The following is a 15452-nucleotide window of genomic DNA, read 5'->3' as shown; positions in this document are numbered from 1 at the left end:
TGCAGTACTGGCACACACCTGAACACGTCTACCCCCACCTGTACCCAAAGGACGACTGTCCTGCAAGGACCATCAATACCCAACACAGATCATACCATATAGAGGAAAACTGTAAAACAATCAAATAGCAGAATACTCTGACATCATTAATATAATACAATATGTATTGATTTATATAGTGAAATGTTCTTTGTACAGTAATGTTTTTGTTTTATAACACATGCAATGACACAAACAATCTATAAATTTTTTCACATTTTATTTACTGTGATTATTCAAGTCATGTGGAGGATGATATCCTACTCCATAAAACCATCAGAATTCAAGAGCTTCAAGCCCGGCTTACAGCACACAATTTATGTGAAGGCGGGTTGGAGACCAACCCATCAGTTGGAGTAAGGACCAGATCAGATTCAGACAGCCCAGGAGGTGGAGTGAATCTGAACTTCAGCAGGAGCGAGGTGAAAAACAGGAAGATCTCCATCCTGGCCAGACTCTCTCCAAGGCATATTCGGCGTCCTGGAGAATAGATGTGACAATATTTTGAAAGATACGTGAGGGACAACTATGAGTTTGTTTTCAGGCAGCTAACGAAAGAACTGAACAGAGCTCGTACCAAAGCACAACCTGCACTGTACCTGCAGAGAAGGGCATGAAGGCATCCCTCTTCTTGAACCGACCCTGATCATCCAGGAAGTGGCCGGGGTTGAAGGTATTGGGACTCTCCCATTCATTCTCATCTCTTAGTACAGATGTCAGCAATGGAATGACAGCAGTTCCCTGCAGGAAACAGACATGTGCACCTAAACACACGTTGCCACCACAATCATCTTCCCATCTCGTTTCCTGGTCAGGGTTGTGGTAGCAGCATGTCGAGCAGGTCAGACCAGACAAGCCATGGATTCTATTATGTTCTGCAGGATCCCAAGATGTTCCCAAGTCAGCTGGTAGATATTAACCCTTTGATGTAAACCTCCAGATCTCCAAGCTACACTCCATGTTAGTAACCCCAGGAAGACGTCATTTCATCCACTTGAACTCCCAACCTTGTTCTTTCGATCATTACCCACAGCTCAAGACCACACATTAGGATGCGTGAGTAGCTCCTCAAAGTGATCTTTCCATAGTTATATCCCCAGTCAGAACAAGGTCCCACCTCCATCTCCTGAAGTGTGTTGAATGGCTTTATAAAACCTCTCTGGAGACACCTGATTCTACCCATGGTGTCTCTAAACTCCAATGCACAAGCTTTCACTTCTGTGGCTGCCTTTGTGATAGCCTGTCTGGGCGTTAATACTTTTGTACTATTTCAGAGGACCGGTTATGGTTTTTAAATACAACAATTTAAGTTAGATGATCTGAGTTCATCTCCACAATTTTGGAACCAGCACTAGACAGAAGTATTCAAAGTCAAGGTGAAAACTGCCCCATGACAAAGCAAAAACTGAGCTTACCTTCCTGATGTGGTATCCCTGGAAGACCACATCACAGCTTGTGACATGTGGGAGATTCAAAGGAACTATGTTGCCCATCCTCTGTATCTCATGGATCACAGCATCTGTGTATGGTAGGTTCTTCCTGTCCTCCACTCGAGTCTGCCGACCCCCAATGACCCTGTCCAGCTCCTCCTGTACACGGTCTAACGATGGATGGGGAATAACCAGTATCTCTGTATTAGGGATTTGTGTGCCTGTCTGCGTGTTAAATCTCTAAATTACATCAGCATTACATGACTGACAGGCTACAGTGTATGGGTTAGGGTTAGGTGGGGTATTGTGTTACAGACCTGCGTGTATATTAATCTTTCCTCACCTTGGATATGGGGGTATTTGGCCATAAACAGCAGCGCCCAGCACAGTGTGGTCGCACTGGTGTCAGTTCCAGCTGCATAAAGGTTGGTCACGGTGTAGAGAAGGTTCTTCTCATGATAGTACTGGGATACTGGCTCCCCAGACGTCTGTTAGAGATGACAGAAGAAGGTTTGGTTAATGAATACAAAGGCACCATATCAGCCATGGAAGCCATGTATGACATGTGCAAAGACTGAGGTACCTTGACTTCCTGCTGTCGGAGAAGGAAGGCATCTATAAAGCCTCTCTTGTCCTCAGCATTCAGAGTTTTCTGAAGTTTCCTTGTAAGTTCTCTCTGGTGCTCATTGTTCTCCTCCCTAGTGTTCATCAGGGAGGTCCATACCTTCAGCCAAGGGCGCAGACTTGGAAACATGTTGTACAGCTGCCACCACAAACATTAGAAATATTAATATATGATATTAACATTGTCTTAGCATTAATACTGTGGCAGACACTTAAACAAACCGTTTTTTTTTATTATTTTATATGCTCACAATGTTCTTAATAGTGTGGCAAGTTTACCTAAACATGATATTTTAAGTTCTCAAGTTAATTAATTTAAATTTTAATATTTTGTTTATACTAATTTACTTTATTATGTGAAGATCTCTGCATTTCTGGCCTCTCACACCCCACTGACCACAGAACTGAATTAAAATACAAAGAAAAAGTAAAAAGTACATTAATGCCAGGTGCCCCGAGGAGCTTGTTACGTTGCTTTGCCAGATAGACCATCTTCTGGAACTCTGGATCGTCATATTCAAACCTGTTGCCGTAGACGATGGAAGAAATGATGTTGGAGACTGAGCGACTCAGTGCTTCACTGGTGTCAAATGGTTTGCCTGAAAGCATGGATAAGCAAAGCATCAAAGGGAAGAACATTTATGTAGCACCTGGAAAACATTACAATCAATGTAAAATCAACAAGGTTTGAAGGGTTATTGAAGCAGTGCTTGAAAGCTGCAGAAATTGATAGTATATCCAACATTTATGTAGTAACTTGTAAACATTTGCATCACTCTATAGTTGCTCTGGGGAGAACCGTCATTGATACACAGCTTGTACTTGAACTGTTCATGTCAATTATACACAGATAATCTACTTGTCATGACTAAGACTCAGTGTTTACTGGTTAAAATGTTTTGTATCTTCTGTACCACTTATCTAGCACAGGATGGAAGTGATATTCAGCATTCAATCATAATATCTAAATATATACATTAATATTGAATATTCAAGTAGTGAATTAATTATATAAATTTAGCATTTTTTGTAAATGTTGTAACATCTAACCTGTAAAGTCTGAAAACACCTCTGTCATGTAGTGGATCTCCTCAATAATTTTGTCCTCAATCCCTCGTTTTCCCATCCCAAAGTCACGAAGGGTGGACAGAGCAAAGCGCCTCAGCTCCTTCCATGAGTCTCCATTGGCAAACGCGATGCCTGTGTGGGTAGAATGTATTTCAGTGTCAGGTCACGGAGACCTCCTATATGCATGGAATCCAAAGCATTACTGTAAATGCCAGTGTGATCAATGGGCACTGATTGGGATTCCAGCCATAGCTCACCACAACTCTGAATTAGCAACAGAAATGAAGGAAAAGTCTGAAATAAAAGAGTTAAAGACGAGAGAGACACCTGAATTTCATCCTCCAAGAACTGCTATTATTAAGTTAAAAGTTATATTTGTTGCATATGCAATTATAGTCATTACAATATGCAGTGAAATTCCTAATCCCAGTCTGGAAAGAGGGGCTGCAATTTGCAATATGACCCCAGGAAGCCAGTTACGAATTCTTGAACTGTAAGACAATGATTTGCATACCGTGCCCTTTTGCATAATCTTTGAATATAGGCGTTATGTCCCGGTCCCCAAATTCTTCTGCAAAATTGATGAGAGCTTCTTTCACTGCCTTATAGCCTGCAAGAACCACAGTTTTCTTTGGGCCAAAGTGAATGGTGGAGACAGGCCCATACTTCAGAGATAGCTGGAGAAAGTCAGACAAAAAGAGAATATTCCATTACATATAGAGGTGCATTCTGGGATTCATGAGGTCCTCATATGTACAAATGCAGAAAATCAACTGAATGAATGAATGAAACCTTTATTGCCCCAAAGGAGAATTTGTCTTGCAATTAGGAACCATAAATTACACAGTGCAAAACAACACTTAGATATACCTATTAATACATAAAATGACAAATAATTAAAGACATGCAATATAAAAAGTATATAAAGCATAATTTAGAATGGCAGGTGCCTGTCTGAATTACACTTGTTCAGCAACTGAATGCTCCTTGGCACAAAAGATGTAATAGCTCTGTTTGTTTTTACATATGGCATTCCATAAGCGAGTACTCAGGGAAGAGGGGGGTACTCAGGGAAGAGGGGAGAACTCAGGGAAGAGGGGGGTTCTCAGGGAAGAGGGGGGTTCTCAGGGAAGAGGGGAGAACTCAGGGAAGAGGGGGGTTCTCAGGGAAGAGGGGAGTACTCAGGGAAGAGGGGGGTTCTCAGGGAAGAGGGGGGTACTCAGGAAAGAGGGGGGTTCTCAGGGAAGAGGGGGGTACTCAGGAAAGAGGGGAGAACTCAGGGAAGAGGGGAGTACTCAGGGAAGAGGGGGGTACTCAGGGAAGAGGGGGGTTCTCAGGGAAGAGGGGGGTACTCAGGGAAGAGGGGAGTACTCAGGGAAGAGGGGGGTTCTCAGGGAAGAGGGGAGTACTCAGGGAAGAGGGGGGTACTCAGGGAAGAGGGGAGTACTCAGGGAAGAGGGGAGTACTCGGGGAAGAGGGGAGTACTCGGGGAAGAGGGGGGTTCTCAGGGAAGAGGGGAGAACTCAGGGAAGAGGGGAGTTCTCAGGGAAGAGGGGAGAACTCAGGGAAGAGGGGAGTACTCAGGGAAGAGGGGGGTACTCAGGGAAGAGGGGGGTACTCAGGGAAGAGGGGAGTACTCAGGGAAGAGGGGAGTACTCAGGGAAGAGGGGAGTACTCAGGGAAGAGGGGAGTACTCAGGGAAGAGGGGACTACTCAGGGAAGAGGGGGGTACCCAGGGAAGAGGGGAGAACTCAGGGAAGAGGGGAGAACTCAGGGAAGAGGGGAGTACTCAGGGAAGAGGGGGGTTCTCAGGGAAGAGGGGAGTACTCAGGGAAGAGGGGGGTTCTCAGGGAAGAGGGGAGTACTCAGGGAAGAGGGGAGAACTCAGGGAAGAGGGGAGTACTCAGGGAAGAGGGGGGTTCTCAGGGAAGAGGTGAGTACTCAGGGAAGAGGGGAGAACTCAGGGAAGAGGGGAGTACTCAGGGAAGAGGGGGGTTCTCAGGGAAGAGGGGAGTACTCAGGGAAGAGGGGGGTACTCAGGGAAGAGGGGGGTACTCAGGGAAGAGGGGAGTACTCAGGGAAGAGGGGGGTACTCAGGGAAGAGGGGGGTACCCAGGGAAGAGGGGAGTACTCAGGGAAGAGGGGGGTACTCAGGGAAGAGGGGGGTACCCAGGGAAGAGGGGAGTACTCAGGGAAGAGGGGAGTACTCAGGGAAGAGGGGGGTACTCAGGGAAGAGGGGAGTACTCAGGGAAGAGGGGGTGAGATGGATCATCCAATATTTTCAAGGCCAAATTAATGGTGTATTCATCAGAAATCTGCATAATACTTTTTACTTCGGAACCAGTTATCTTCCTACTAAGTTTTGTAATCTTATCCAGCATATTCCTGTTTTGGACAGACAACCCACCCCCCCAGCACTGAATTGCAAAGGTCACAACATTCTGTATAAAAGTTAAATAAAACAATCTCAAAATCATTGTATCAGGCTTAAAGCTGCGCAGTTTCCTTAAAAAATAAAGTCTTTGTTGTGCCTTTGTGTATCTTGCTAAAGTGTTTACCCACAATGTGAGCTTATTATCAAGGATAGTGCCTAAGCACTTGTACTCTTCCACCATGTCTATATCATTCCCTTGTACAATGACAGGTTTAAAATCAAGGGCCTTTTCCTAAAATTAATTACCATTTCCTTGGTTTTCAAAACATTTAAAATCAAGGAATTTGCCTTACATCATTCATAGAACGATTAATTTCATTACCTGTTAAGAAACCCACTATGGCAGGTGCATTCTGGGATTCCTCAGGTCAAAGAACACATGTCCTCATATGTACAAATGCAGAATGTCAGTAAAGGTGCATTCTGGGATTCCTTGGGTTAAAGAGCACATGTCCTCATATGTACAAATGCAGAATGTCAGTAAAGGTGCATTCTGGGATTCCTTGGGTTAAAGAGCACATGTCCTCATATGTACAAATGCAGAATGTCAGTAAAGGTGCGTTCTGGGATTCCTCGGGTTAAAGAGCACATACCCCATATCTACATACTGAAATCCCCCCTCCCCCCCGGCATGAGACAGAGCCCCTGCCACAGCTGTGATGCTGGCTTGGAGCTGCGGTCTATGGGATGAGCTTGGACCAATGTGCAACGTATCTATTAGCAATGTTTTATTGATCATATCTAAATAAAAATGGAAATAAATTTTTGTTCCTACATGTTTTCTCAAATTCTGTTGTCTCTAGGCTGCCTGTGATTAAGTTTGCCACATGGCAATTATTCATATGCATTTTGGATTGCTACATTTACTTCTAAATGTATAAAATGAAAAAATGTTGCATTTTCTTATGTTTGGCTTTCCGAACACTGGAATAATACAAAATGATAATTGAAAAAGACACTTTAGTGAAAAAACCGCACAACTACATGTATTTCTGTGCATGAAAGGGGGAATCTCCTTAATGACCTCAATGATGTCAACCAGTGCAGACAATCAGACTGTCACAGTGCACATTTGTCATCTCACACCTCAAAGGATAAGGTGTTTGGTTTTTAAAAACAAATTCTGATGAATTAAATATTTGGCTATTTAACTAAAAACTTGAAAGTGATAAACTATAGTACAAATATAGATAAATGATGTATTTGACCTGGAAGAGGCACAGATCGAGCCTCTTGAGATCCAGCTGCAGTAGGTTTCCCAGAAGAGGCAGAGGTCTGGGTCCTGGGGGCTCCTTTCCTCGGATTTGTGTGTCGATCAGCAGATACAGGATCAAAAGCACCAGTACAGAAACAAGCAGGGTGACCACACTGGGAATCTGGAAAAGTTCCTGTACTACAGTCATAGTTTCCAAATCTCAGTCCTCAAAAAGCGTATGAGTTGTAATTTGGAGGAGCAAACCACATCTATTAGGGGTTAACCTCTCTGTACAAGGAGTGAAAGGTGAAAGAAGTCAAAAGCAGTGGTTTATATAACAGAGCTTTTCTACTCACAGTTCAGCCCCTTCTTTACATCAACCAATGACAGCACAGGATACATTAATCTTTTCATGCCCTCTGTACATATTGTGCATACATACCTGAAATATTAACTGCTTTCATCTTTGTCCTATGTTAGCTTTCTGTTCCTATTTCTTATGTTAAACGGGTTAACTTATTCTATGTTTTTTATGGTTTTTTTACTATGTCTGTTTTATTCCTCAGGTGAAATAACACATACTTTCATATGTACTATGAAGATAGTGTTCTTATAACCAAATACATTGAATACAGTGTGGTTATTTTTTTGCAGAGCTATTTTAATTTAACAAAAAAATCTGAACCCATTCCACTACAATGTAAATTTTGTTTAGGAATGCATTTAGTGTTAGTTTAATTTATATTGTTGCAACTGCAATTAAGAAACAGTACAACACATACAAAAAGTTCATTTCAGAATTTAGAAGTGAACATCCACTTATTTGTCTGTATTTCTAAATAATTTGGACAGAGCATAAGGAATAATCTCACGGTGTGCGTAGCTAAAATCTTTTCTCCCATTTATCTCATTCCAGACCCCTGCCCTGTTCAAGGCATTTCAGATATCAACTTGTCCCAGCTTGTTACAAAAGAATTTGTATTCCCATTTTCATGTAGCTGCACCTTGTTTTTGGTGTCTCCCATAATCTTTGAAATCAAATAATATATTTTAATAGCTATATACAAATGCTCTGGTCTTTGTGAAGGTATAACACAGTGGTAACTTTCTCCTTTTCATCATTTGTGTAATAGGACCAAAACAAGTGAAACCTGTGAGAAGAACCAATGAAAGTCTGCATTCAGGTGCCCTCAGATAGCCCCAGACCACAAGTAAACGAAAAAATATACAAAATCTCCTTCATGAACGGCTATATAAAAGCTGTGTACCTGCCCTGTATGATAGGTGTGTACATCTGTCAACCTGTCATCATATAGTTTGCACCAGCTACTTAATGACATATTGTACATATTCAGTGTCAGATTGTCTGAGCACGATTCAAGTTAAGCATCACTGGTGTAAGTTAAAGTTTTTTTTTCATGAATGATGCATCCTGCAGAAACTCTTTGCAGTACCATGCTCATTTCCTTCTTAAATACAGTCAGATGGCACTGACAGTGCATTCAGACCAATTCACATTTTTGTTGCATCCTTATGCCTATGCTCATTTTCCCCTCATACCAATACCCCATAAAACAAGGCAAAACGAGGATTTAAACATTTTTGCAATTTATTGAAGGTAAAGAATTAAATGTTACATTGTCATAAGTACACAGACCCTTTGCTGTAACACTTGAAATTTTGTTCAGGTGCAACCCATATCTAAGCATCTTTGAGATGTTTCTACAAGTTGTCTGGAGTCCACTTGTGGTTAATTTAATTTATTGAACATGAGATAGCAGAGCACTGATGTAGGAATCTGAAAACATTTGAATCTCTGTGTAATGCAGAAACCTCTGGAATTGGATATCCAAATGCAGAGCAACCAAGAACAAGAAATTGGAGGCAGAGTTGGAAATACAAGCTGGGGTTGAAAATCCAAAAGGTTTGTCATGGGGTTGCTGGGAAAGGCAGACACACATGCAGACATGGGAAAGTGGAGACACACACTGTGACCAAGAAGGGGATCATGGTCATCAAACAGAGTGTCATGGATCACAAGCACATAACAACACCTTGTAGGAATCTCAGAAAAACAGGAGAAAATGGGGAGCTAGAACATTTTTATTAATGGTATGTTGGAAGTTAAAAAATTAAGGAGTGGTCGTGAATGTCAGCTGCCAGTACCCAGGACTGTTAACGCGGTCCATACTCCTTCCCAGGTGACCATGGGATGGCAATGGCAGCCAGCATCCGCCTATTGCCATCGTACCACTTGGGTCAGGCTAATTCTCAGACTTTGCCTTTGGTCTCCATCTCCCAAGGGTAGAGAGGGGGTTGCAAACACAGAACAAACTGGAATAGGGTTAACCAGAAAGAGGGATGGTATAGGGAGTTTTGGGTATACTCTGTCCAGGGTAGGTACTGGCTTCAATCAGCCAATCAGCTTGGTTGTTGGTGTAGAGAATTAGAAAGAATCTCCCAATTTCCTGACTCAGCTATTCGCAGTGGCCATTTACTCCAATTTAATTAAAGATCTCTATGGCAATTTTAGTCATGACATTTCTGTTATTTAGATTACTCCTGGGCTGTGCCTTCTATTGCTTAACTCCCATTAATCCCGGACGGTGGGGCACTCCGGATTTGCCTTGGCCGATAGGGCGATCCACGGATCTGCTATGTAGGACTCAATTTAGAAGTTCGGAAATCACTACAATGTAATACAGTGCCAGCCTAGATACCCATCAGGACCCGGCGACCCATAACGCCTCAGAGGCTCAGCTAACACTTGCCGGATCTGAGCTAGCGAGGGCCACAGAGATTAAGCTGGTGCTCGCCGTAACCCAGCGTGTGCGCGCCTCAGACGCCAAGGCGGCCTTCGCTGTAACCCAGCGAGTGCGCGCCTCAGAGGCCGAGCCGGCCTTCGCCGTAACCCAGCGTGTGCGCACCTCAGAGGCCGGGCCAGCCTTCCCCGTAACCCAGCGTGTGCGCGCCTCAGAGGGCGAGTCGGCCTTCACCGTAACCCAACGTGTGCACACCTCAGAGGCGGAGCCGGTATTCACCGTAACTCAACTTGGGCAGTCGCATCGGGTCTCGGAGAAACGGGGTCGAGTCAGAGGCTGCAAGAGAGTGTTAGAAATAAGCCCAGTCTACAAGAAACATGACGAAGTGCCCGTCGTACTGTGACCATTCAAACGAGACCAAACATGGATATATGTGTCCCTAATGTTAGTCTGGGGTAATACCTCCTGTGTTGGTGTGAGTTCGCGAGTGTAGGATGCATCTGTGTCTTGACGCAGCCAGGACTTGTCGCTGGAATTTGGCTGCAGGGTTCTGGCCACCCAGTGGGGGTGAGGTGTCCCTTTTGTTGTAGTAATCGGGTGATTTGAGTCCAGTCTTGTCGGAGCCGGTGCACCTTTGCCTTAGAACACTGAGTGGAACATTGCAGGCTTGTCAGAGCTCAGACCAACGGGGCCTGAGAGGCCTCCAGCCTGACACTGACATCATTATTTTAATACAATATCTATTGATTTACATAGTGAAATGTTCTTTGTACAGTAAATACTGTGCAAGCATATTGTGGATTTCAGTTTTTGTTTTTGTTCTAGAACACATACAGTGACACATACAACCGATTAATTTTTTCACATTTTATTTGCTGTGATTACTCAAGCCATAGGGAGGATGATATCTTACTCCATAAAACCATCAGAGTTCAGGAGCTTCAAGCCCGGCTTACAGCACACAATTTATGTGTAGGCGGGTTGGAGACCAACCCAACAGTTGGAGTGAGGTCCAGATCAGATTCAGACAGCCCAGGAGGTGGAGTGAATCTGAACTTCAGCAGGAGCGACGTGAAAAACAGGAAGATCTCCATCTTGCCCAGACTCTCTCCAAGGCATATTCGGCGTCCTGGAGAATAGATGTGACAATATTTTGAAAGATACGTGAGGGACAGCTATGAGTTTGTTTTCAGGCAGCTAACGAAAGAACTGAACAGAGCTCGTACCAAAGCACAACCTGCACTGTACCTGCAGAGAAGGGCATGAAGGCATCCCTCTTCTTGAACCGACCCTGATCATCCAGGAAGTGGCCGGGGTTGAAGGTATTGGGACTCTCCCATTCACTCTCATCTCTTAGTACAGATGTCAGCAATGGAATGACAGCAGTTCCCTGCAGGAAACAGACATGTGCACCTAAACACACGTTGCCACCACAATCATCTTCCCATCTCGTTTCCTGGTCAGGGTTGTGGTAGCAGCATGCCGAGCAGGTCAGACCAGACAAGCCATGGATTCTATTATGTTCTGCAGGATCCCAAGATGTTCCCAAGTCAGCTGGTAGATATTAACCCTTTGATGTAAACCTCCAGATCTCCAAGCTACACTCCATGTTAGTAACCCCAGGAAGACGTCATTTCATCCACTTGAACTCCCAACCTTGTTCTTTTGATCATTATCCACAGCTCAAGACCACAAATTAGGATGCGTGAGTAGCTCCTCAAAGTGATCTTTCCATAGTTATATCCCCAGTCAGAACAAGGTCCCACCTCCATCTCCTGAAGTGTGTTGAATGGCTTTATAAAACCTCTCTGGAGACACCTGATTCTACCCATGGTGTCTCTAAACTCCAATGCACAAGCTTTCACTTCTGTGACTGCCTTTGTGATAGCCTGTCTGGGCGTTAATACTTTTGTACTATTTCAGAGGACCGGTTATGGTTTTTAAATACAACAATTTAAGTTAGATGATCTGAGTTTATCTCCACAATTTTGGAACCAGCACTAGACAGAAGTATTAAAAGTCAAGGTGAAAACTGCCCCATGAACAAAGCAAAAACTGAGCTTACAGGTACCTTCCTGATGTGGTATCCCTGGAAGACCACATCACAGCTTGTGACATGTGGGAGATTCAAAGGAACTATGTTGCCCATCCTCTGTATCTCATGGATCACAGCATCTGTGTATGGTAGGTTCTTCCTGTCCTCCACTCGAGTCTGCCGACCCCCAATGACCCTGTCCAGCTCCTCCTGTACACGGTCTAACGATGGATGCGGAATAACCAGTATCCCTGTATTAGGGATTTGTGTGCCTGTCTGCGTGTTAAATCTCTAAATTACATCAGCATTACATGACTGACCGGCTACAGTGTATGGGTTAGGGTTAGGTGGGTATTGTGTTACAGACCTGTGTGTATATTAATCTTTCCTCACCTTGGATATGGGGGTATTTGGCCATAAACAGCAGCCCCCAGCACAGTGTGGTCGCACTGGTGTCAGTTCCAGCTGCATAAAGGTTGGTCACGGTGTAGAGAAGGTTCTTCTCATGATAGTACTGGGATACTGGCTCCCCAGACGTCTTTTAGAGATGACAGAAGAAGGTTTGGTTAATGAATACAAAGGCACCATATCAGCCATAGAAGCCATGTATGACATGTGCAAAGACTGAGGTACCTTGACTTCCTGCTGTCGGAGAAGGAAGGCATCTATAAAGCCTCTCTTGTCCTCAGCATTCAGAGTTTTCTGAAGTTTCCTTGTAAGTTCTCTCTGGTGCTCATTGTTCTCCTCCCTAGTGTTCATCAGGGAGGTCCATACCTTCAGCCAAGGGCGCAGACTTGGAAACATGTTGTACAGCTGCCACCACAAACATAAGAAATATTAATATATGATATTAACATTGTCTTAACATTAATACTGTGGCAGACAATTGTTCATAGCGCTGGATCAGTCACAAACCATTTTTTTTTTATGCTCACAATGTTCTTAATAGTGTGCCCAGTTTAGCTAAACGTGATATTTTAAGTTCTCAAATTAATTAATTTAAATGGTTGACTTTATTATGTGAAGATCTCTGCATTGCTGGCCTCTCACACCCCACTGACCACAGAACTGAATTAATATACAAAGAAAAAGTTAAAAGTACATTAATGCCAGTTGCCCCGAGGAGCTCGTTAAGTTTCTTTGCCAGATAGACCATCTTCTGGAACTCTGGGTCGTCATATTCAAACCTGTTGCCGTAGACGATGGAAGAAATGATGTTGGAGACTGAGTGATTCAGTGCTTCACTGGTGTCAAATGGTTTGCCTGAAAGCATGGATAAGGAAAGCATCAAAGGGAAGAACATTTATGCAGCACCTGGAAAACATTACAATCAATGTAAAATCAACAAGGGTTGAAGGGTTATTGAAGCAGTGCTTGAAAGCTGCAGAAATTGATAGTATATCCAACATTTATATAGAAACATTTGCGTCATTGATACACAGCTTGTACTTGAACTGTTCATGTCAATTATACACAGATAATCTACTTGTCATGACTAAGACTCAGTGTTTACTGGTTAAAATGTTCTGCATCTTCTGTACCACTTATCTAGCACAGGATTGAAGTGATATTCAGCATTTAATCATAATATCTAAATATATACATTAATATTGAATACTCAAGTAGTGAATTAATTATATACATTTAGCATTTTTTTGTAAATGTATCATCTAACCTTTAAAGTTTGCAAACACCACTGTAAGGTAGTGGATCTCCTCAATAATTTTGTCCTCAATCCCTCGTTTTCCCATCCCAAAGTCACGAAGGGTGGACAGAGCAAAGCGCCTCATCTCCTTCCATGAGTCTCCATTGGCAAACGCGATGCCTGTGTGGGTAGAATGTATTTCAGTGTCAGGTCACGGTGATCTCCTATATGCATGGAATCCAAAGTATTACTGTAAATGCCAGTGTGATCAATGGGCACTGATTGGGATTCCAGCCATAGCTCACCACAACTCTGAATTAGCAACAGAAATGAAGGAAAAGTCTGAAATAAAAGAGTTAAAGACGAGAGAGACACCTGAATTTCATCCTCCAAGAACTGCCATTATTAAGTTAAAAGTTTTATTTGTTGCATATGCAATTATAGTCATTACAATATGCAGTGAAATTCCTAATCCCAGTCTGGAAAGAGGGGCTGCAATTTGCAATACTACCCCTTAAATGACCCCAGGAAGCCAGTTGCAAATTCTTGAACTGTAAGACAATGATTTGCATACCGTGCCCTTTTGAAAAATCTTTGAATATAGGCGTTATGTCCCGGTCCCCAAATTCTTCTGCAAAATTGATGAGAGCTTCTTTCACTGCCTTATAGCCTGCAAGAACCACAGTTTTCTTTGGGCCAAAGTGAATGGTGGAGACAGGCCCATACTTCTGAGATAGCTGGAGAAAGTCAAACAAAAAAAGAATGGCATTATATAGAGAGGTGCATTCTGGGATTCCTCAGGTCAAAGAGCACATTACCTCGTGGTGTGAAAGTTAATGTGTTTTTACCTGAATGCCGTGAGACCCTGAGAGTTTACTTATTCATGTATTGAACATTCCACTTACACAACAATCTGTAGAATCTTTCTCCATAATGAATTCCTCCATGAATGTTTTAATGTCTATGTTTGAAAACGTCATTTATATTATTTATATTTTAAAATATTTATATTCTATTTCTTTCTTTTTCACTATGAACAAAGTTTTTGGTTACATAAGAACTACCAAGAAGCATTACCATACCTACAGCCATTATTATTTTATTGTCGTGCTCATAATGTTCATATAACTTATTTATATTTAACTGACACCTTCATTCCAAGTGGCTTATAGTAGAGGAAAGTGGTGCAATTTATTTGTGCTTTGAACCCCTGAGCTCTGCATTGATATTCTTTGTTTTGGGGAATGACAAATGTACTGTGGCAGTCTGTCATCTCCCACCACAAAGGATAAGGTGTTTGCCTTTTCAAAACAAATTCTGATGAATTAAATATTTCGCTATTTAACAAAAACTTGAAAGTGATAAACTATAGTACAAATATAGATAAATGATGTATTTGACCTGGAAGAGGCACAGATCGAGCCTCTTGAGATCCAGCTGCAGTAGGTTTCCCAGAAGAGGCAGAGGTCTGGGTCCTGGGGGCTCCTTTCCTTGGATTTGTGTGTCGATCAGCAGATACAGGATCAAAAGCACCAGTACAGAAACAAGCAGGGTGACCACACTGGGAATCTGGAAAAGTTCCTGTACTACAGCCATAGTTTCCAAATCTCAGTCCTCAAAAAGCGTATGAGTTGTAATTTGGAGGAGCAAACCACATCTATTAGGGGTTAACCTCTCTGTACAAGGAGTGAAAGGTGAAATAAGTCAAAAAGTAAAGCAGTGGTTTATATAACAGAGCTTTTCTACTCACAGTTCAGCCCCTTCTTTACATCAACCAATGACAGCACAGGATACATTAATCTTTTCATGCCCTCTGTACATATTGTGCATACATACCTGAAATATTAACTGCTTTCATCTTTGTCCTATGTTAGCTTTCTGTTAAACGGGTTAACTTATTCTATGTTTTTTATGTTTTTCAGAATCAGAATCAGAAAAACTTTATTTATCCCGGAGGAAATTGCTCAATTGCTACAAACGGTCACACAGAGACACAGGACAAGAACATAAAAGAAAAAGAATATCAGATGTAAGTATCATAAGTATCATAAGTATAAGAACTAAAATAAAATTATAAGAGACTCTGCGCTATATACACCATGATATATACAGAAGCAGAAATACAATATATATAAATAGAATAAATACTGTTTCGTGGTAATTTACACAGGTAAATTACCAGATGAACATTGCACATCCGAATAGCAGCAGGTTTCTTG

At 42.5% G+C, this 15452-nt stretch overlaps 2 protein-coding genes across 2 annotated transcripts; both read right to left on the bottom strand.

Moving 5' to 3' along the window:
• Positions 1–271: 271 nt before the first annotated feature.
• LOC140581684 (cytochrome P450 2K1-like) lies at positions 272–7100 on the bottom strand. Its single transcript, XM_072705162.1, has 9 exons — positions 6805–7100; positions 3676–3838; positions 3144–3293; positions 2532–2692; positions 2053–2232; positions 1813–1957; positions 1455–1639; positions 639–780; positions 272–519 (listed from the first exon to the last, which is right to left on the bottom strand). Exons 1-9 carry the CDS (start codon positions 6997–6999, stop codon positions 332–334), a joined length of 1509 nt encoding a protein of 502 aa, XP_072561263.1. The 5' UTR covers positions 7000–7100; the 3' UTR covers positions 272–331.
• A 1282-nt stretch (positions 7101–8382) lies between these two features.
• LOC140581683 (cytochrome P450 2K1-like) lies at positions 8383–14930 on the bottom strand. The gene is made up of 10 exons (XM_072705161.1): positions 14635–14930; positions 13808–13970; positions 13264–13413; positions 12691–12851; positions 12222–12401; positions 11982–12126; positions 11625–11809; positions 10802–10943; positions 10467–10682; positions 8383–10200 (listed from the first exon to the last, which is right to left on the bottom strand). Exons 1-9 carry the CDS (start codon positions 14827–14829, stop codon positions 10495–10497), a joined length of 1509 nt encoding a protein of 502 aa, XP_072561262.1. The 5' UTR covers positions 14830–14930; the 3' UTR covers positions 8383–10200; positions 10467–10494.
• Positions 14931–15452: the final 522 nt, after the last annotated feature.

Source organism: Paramormyrops kingsleyae, chromosome 22, assembly GCF_048594095.1.
Source record: "Paramormyrops kingsleyae isolate MSU_618 chromosome 22, PKINGS_0.4, whole genome shotgun sequence".
Classification (NCBI taxonomy): domain Eukaryota; kingdom Metazoa; phylum Chordata; class Actinopteri; order Osteoglossiformes; family Mormyridae; genus Paramormyrops; species Paramormyrops kingsleyae.
The sequence above is the reverse complement of the archived record's forward strand: the minus strand, read 5'-3'. Positions and strand labels throughout refer to the sequence as shown.

Bases quoted from the DNA above. Each gene is read 5' to 3' on its own strand.
- LOC140581684 (XM_072705162.1), bottom strand. From the start codon at position 6,999: ATGACTGTAGTACAGGAACTTTTCCAGATTCCCAGTGTGGTCACCCTG. The intron at 2,693-3,143 runs GTTAGATGTTAC...CCATGCTTTCAG, and splicing joins GGTGTTTTCAGACTTTACAG to GCAAACCATTTGACACCAGT. The intron at 781-1,454 runs GTAAGCTCAGTT...TGTTTCCTGCAG, and splicing joins AGGGATACCACATCAGGAAG to GGAACTGCTGTCATTCCATT.
- LOC140581683 (XM_072705161.1), bottom strand. From the start codon at position 14,829: ATGGCTGTAGTACAGGAACTTTTCCAGATTCCCAGTGTGGTCACCCTG. The intron at 13,971-14,634 runs GTCAAATACATC...GACTTTCTCCAG, and splicing joins TCGATCTGTGCCTCTTCCAG to CTATCTCAGAAGTATGGGCC. The intron at 10,683-10,801 runs GTACAGTGCAGG...TCTATTCTCCAG, and splicing joins CTTCATGCCCTTCTCTGCAG to GACGCCGAATATGCCTTGGA.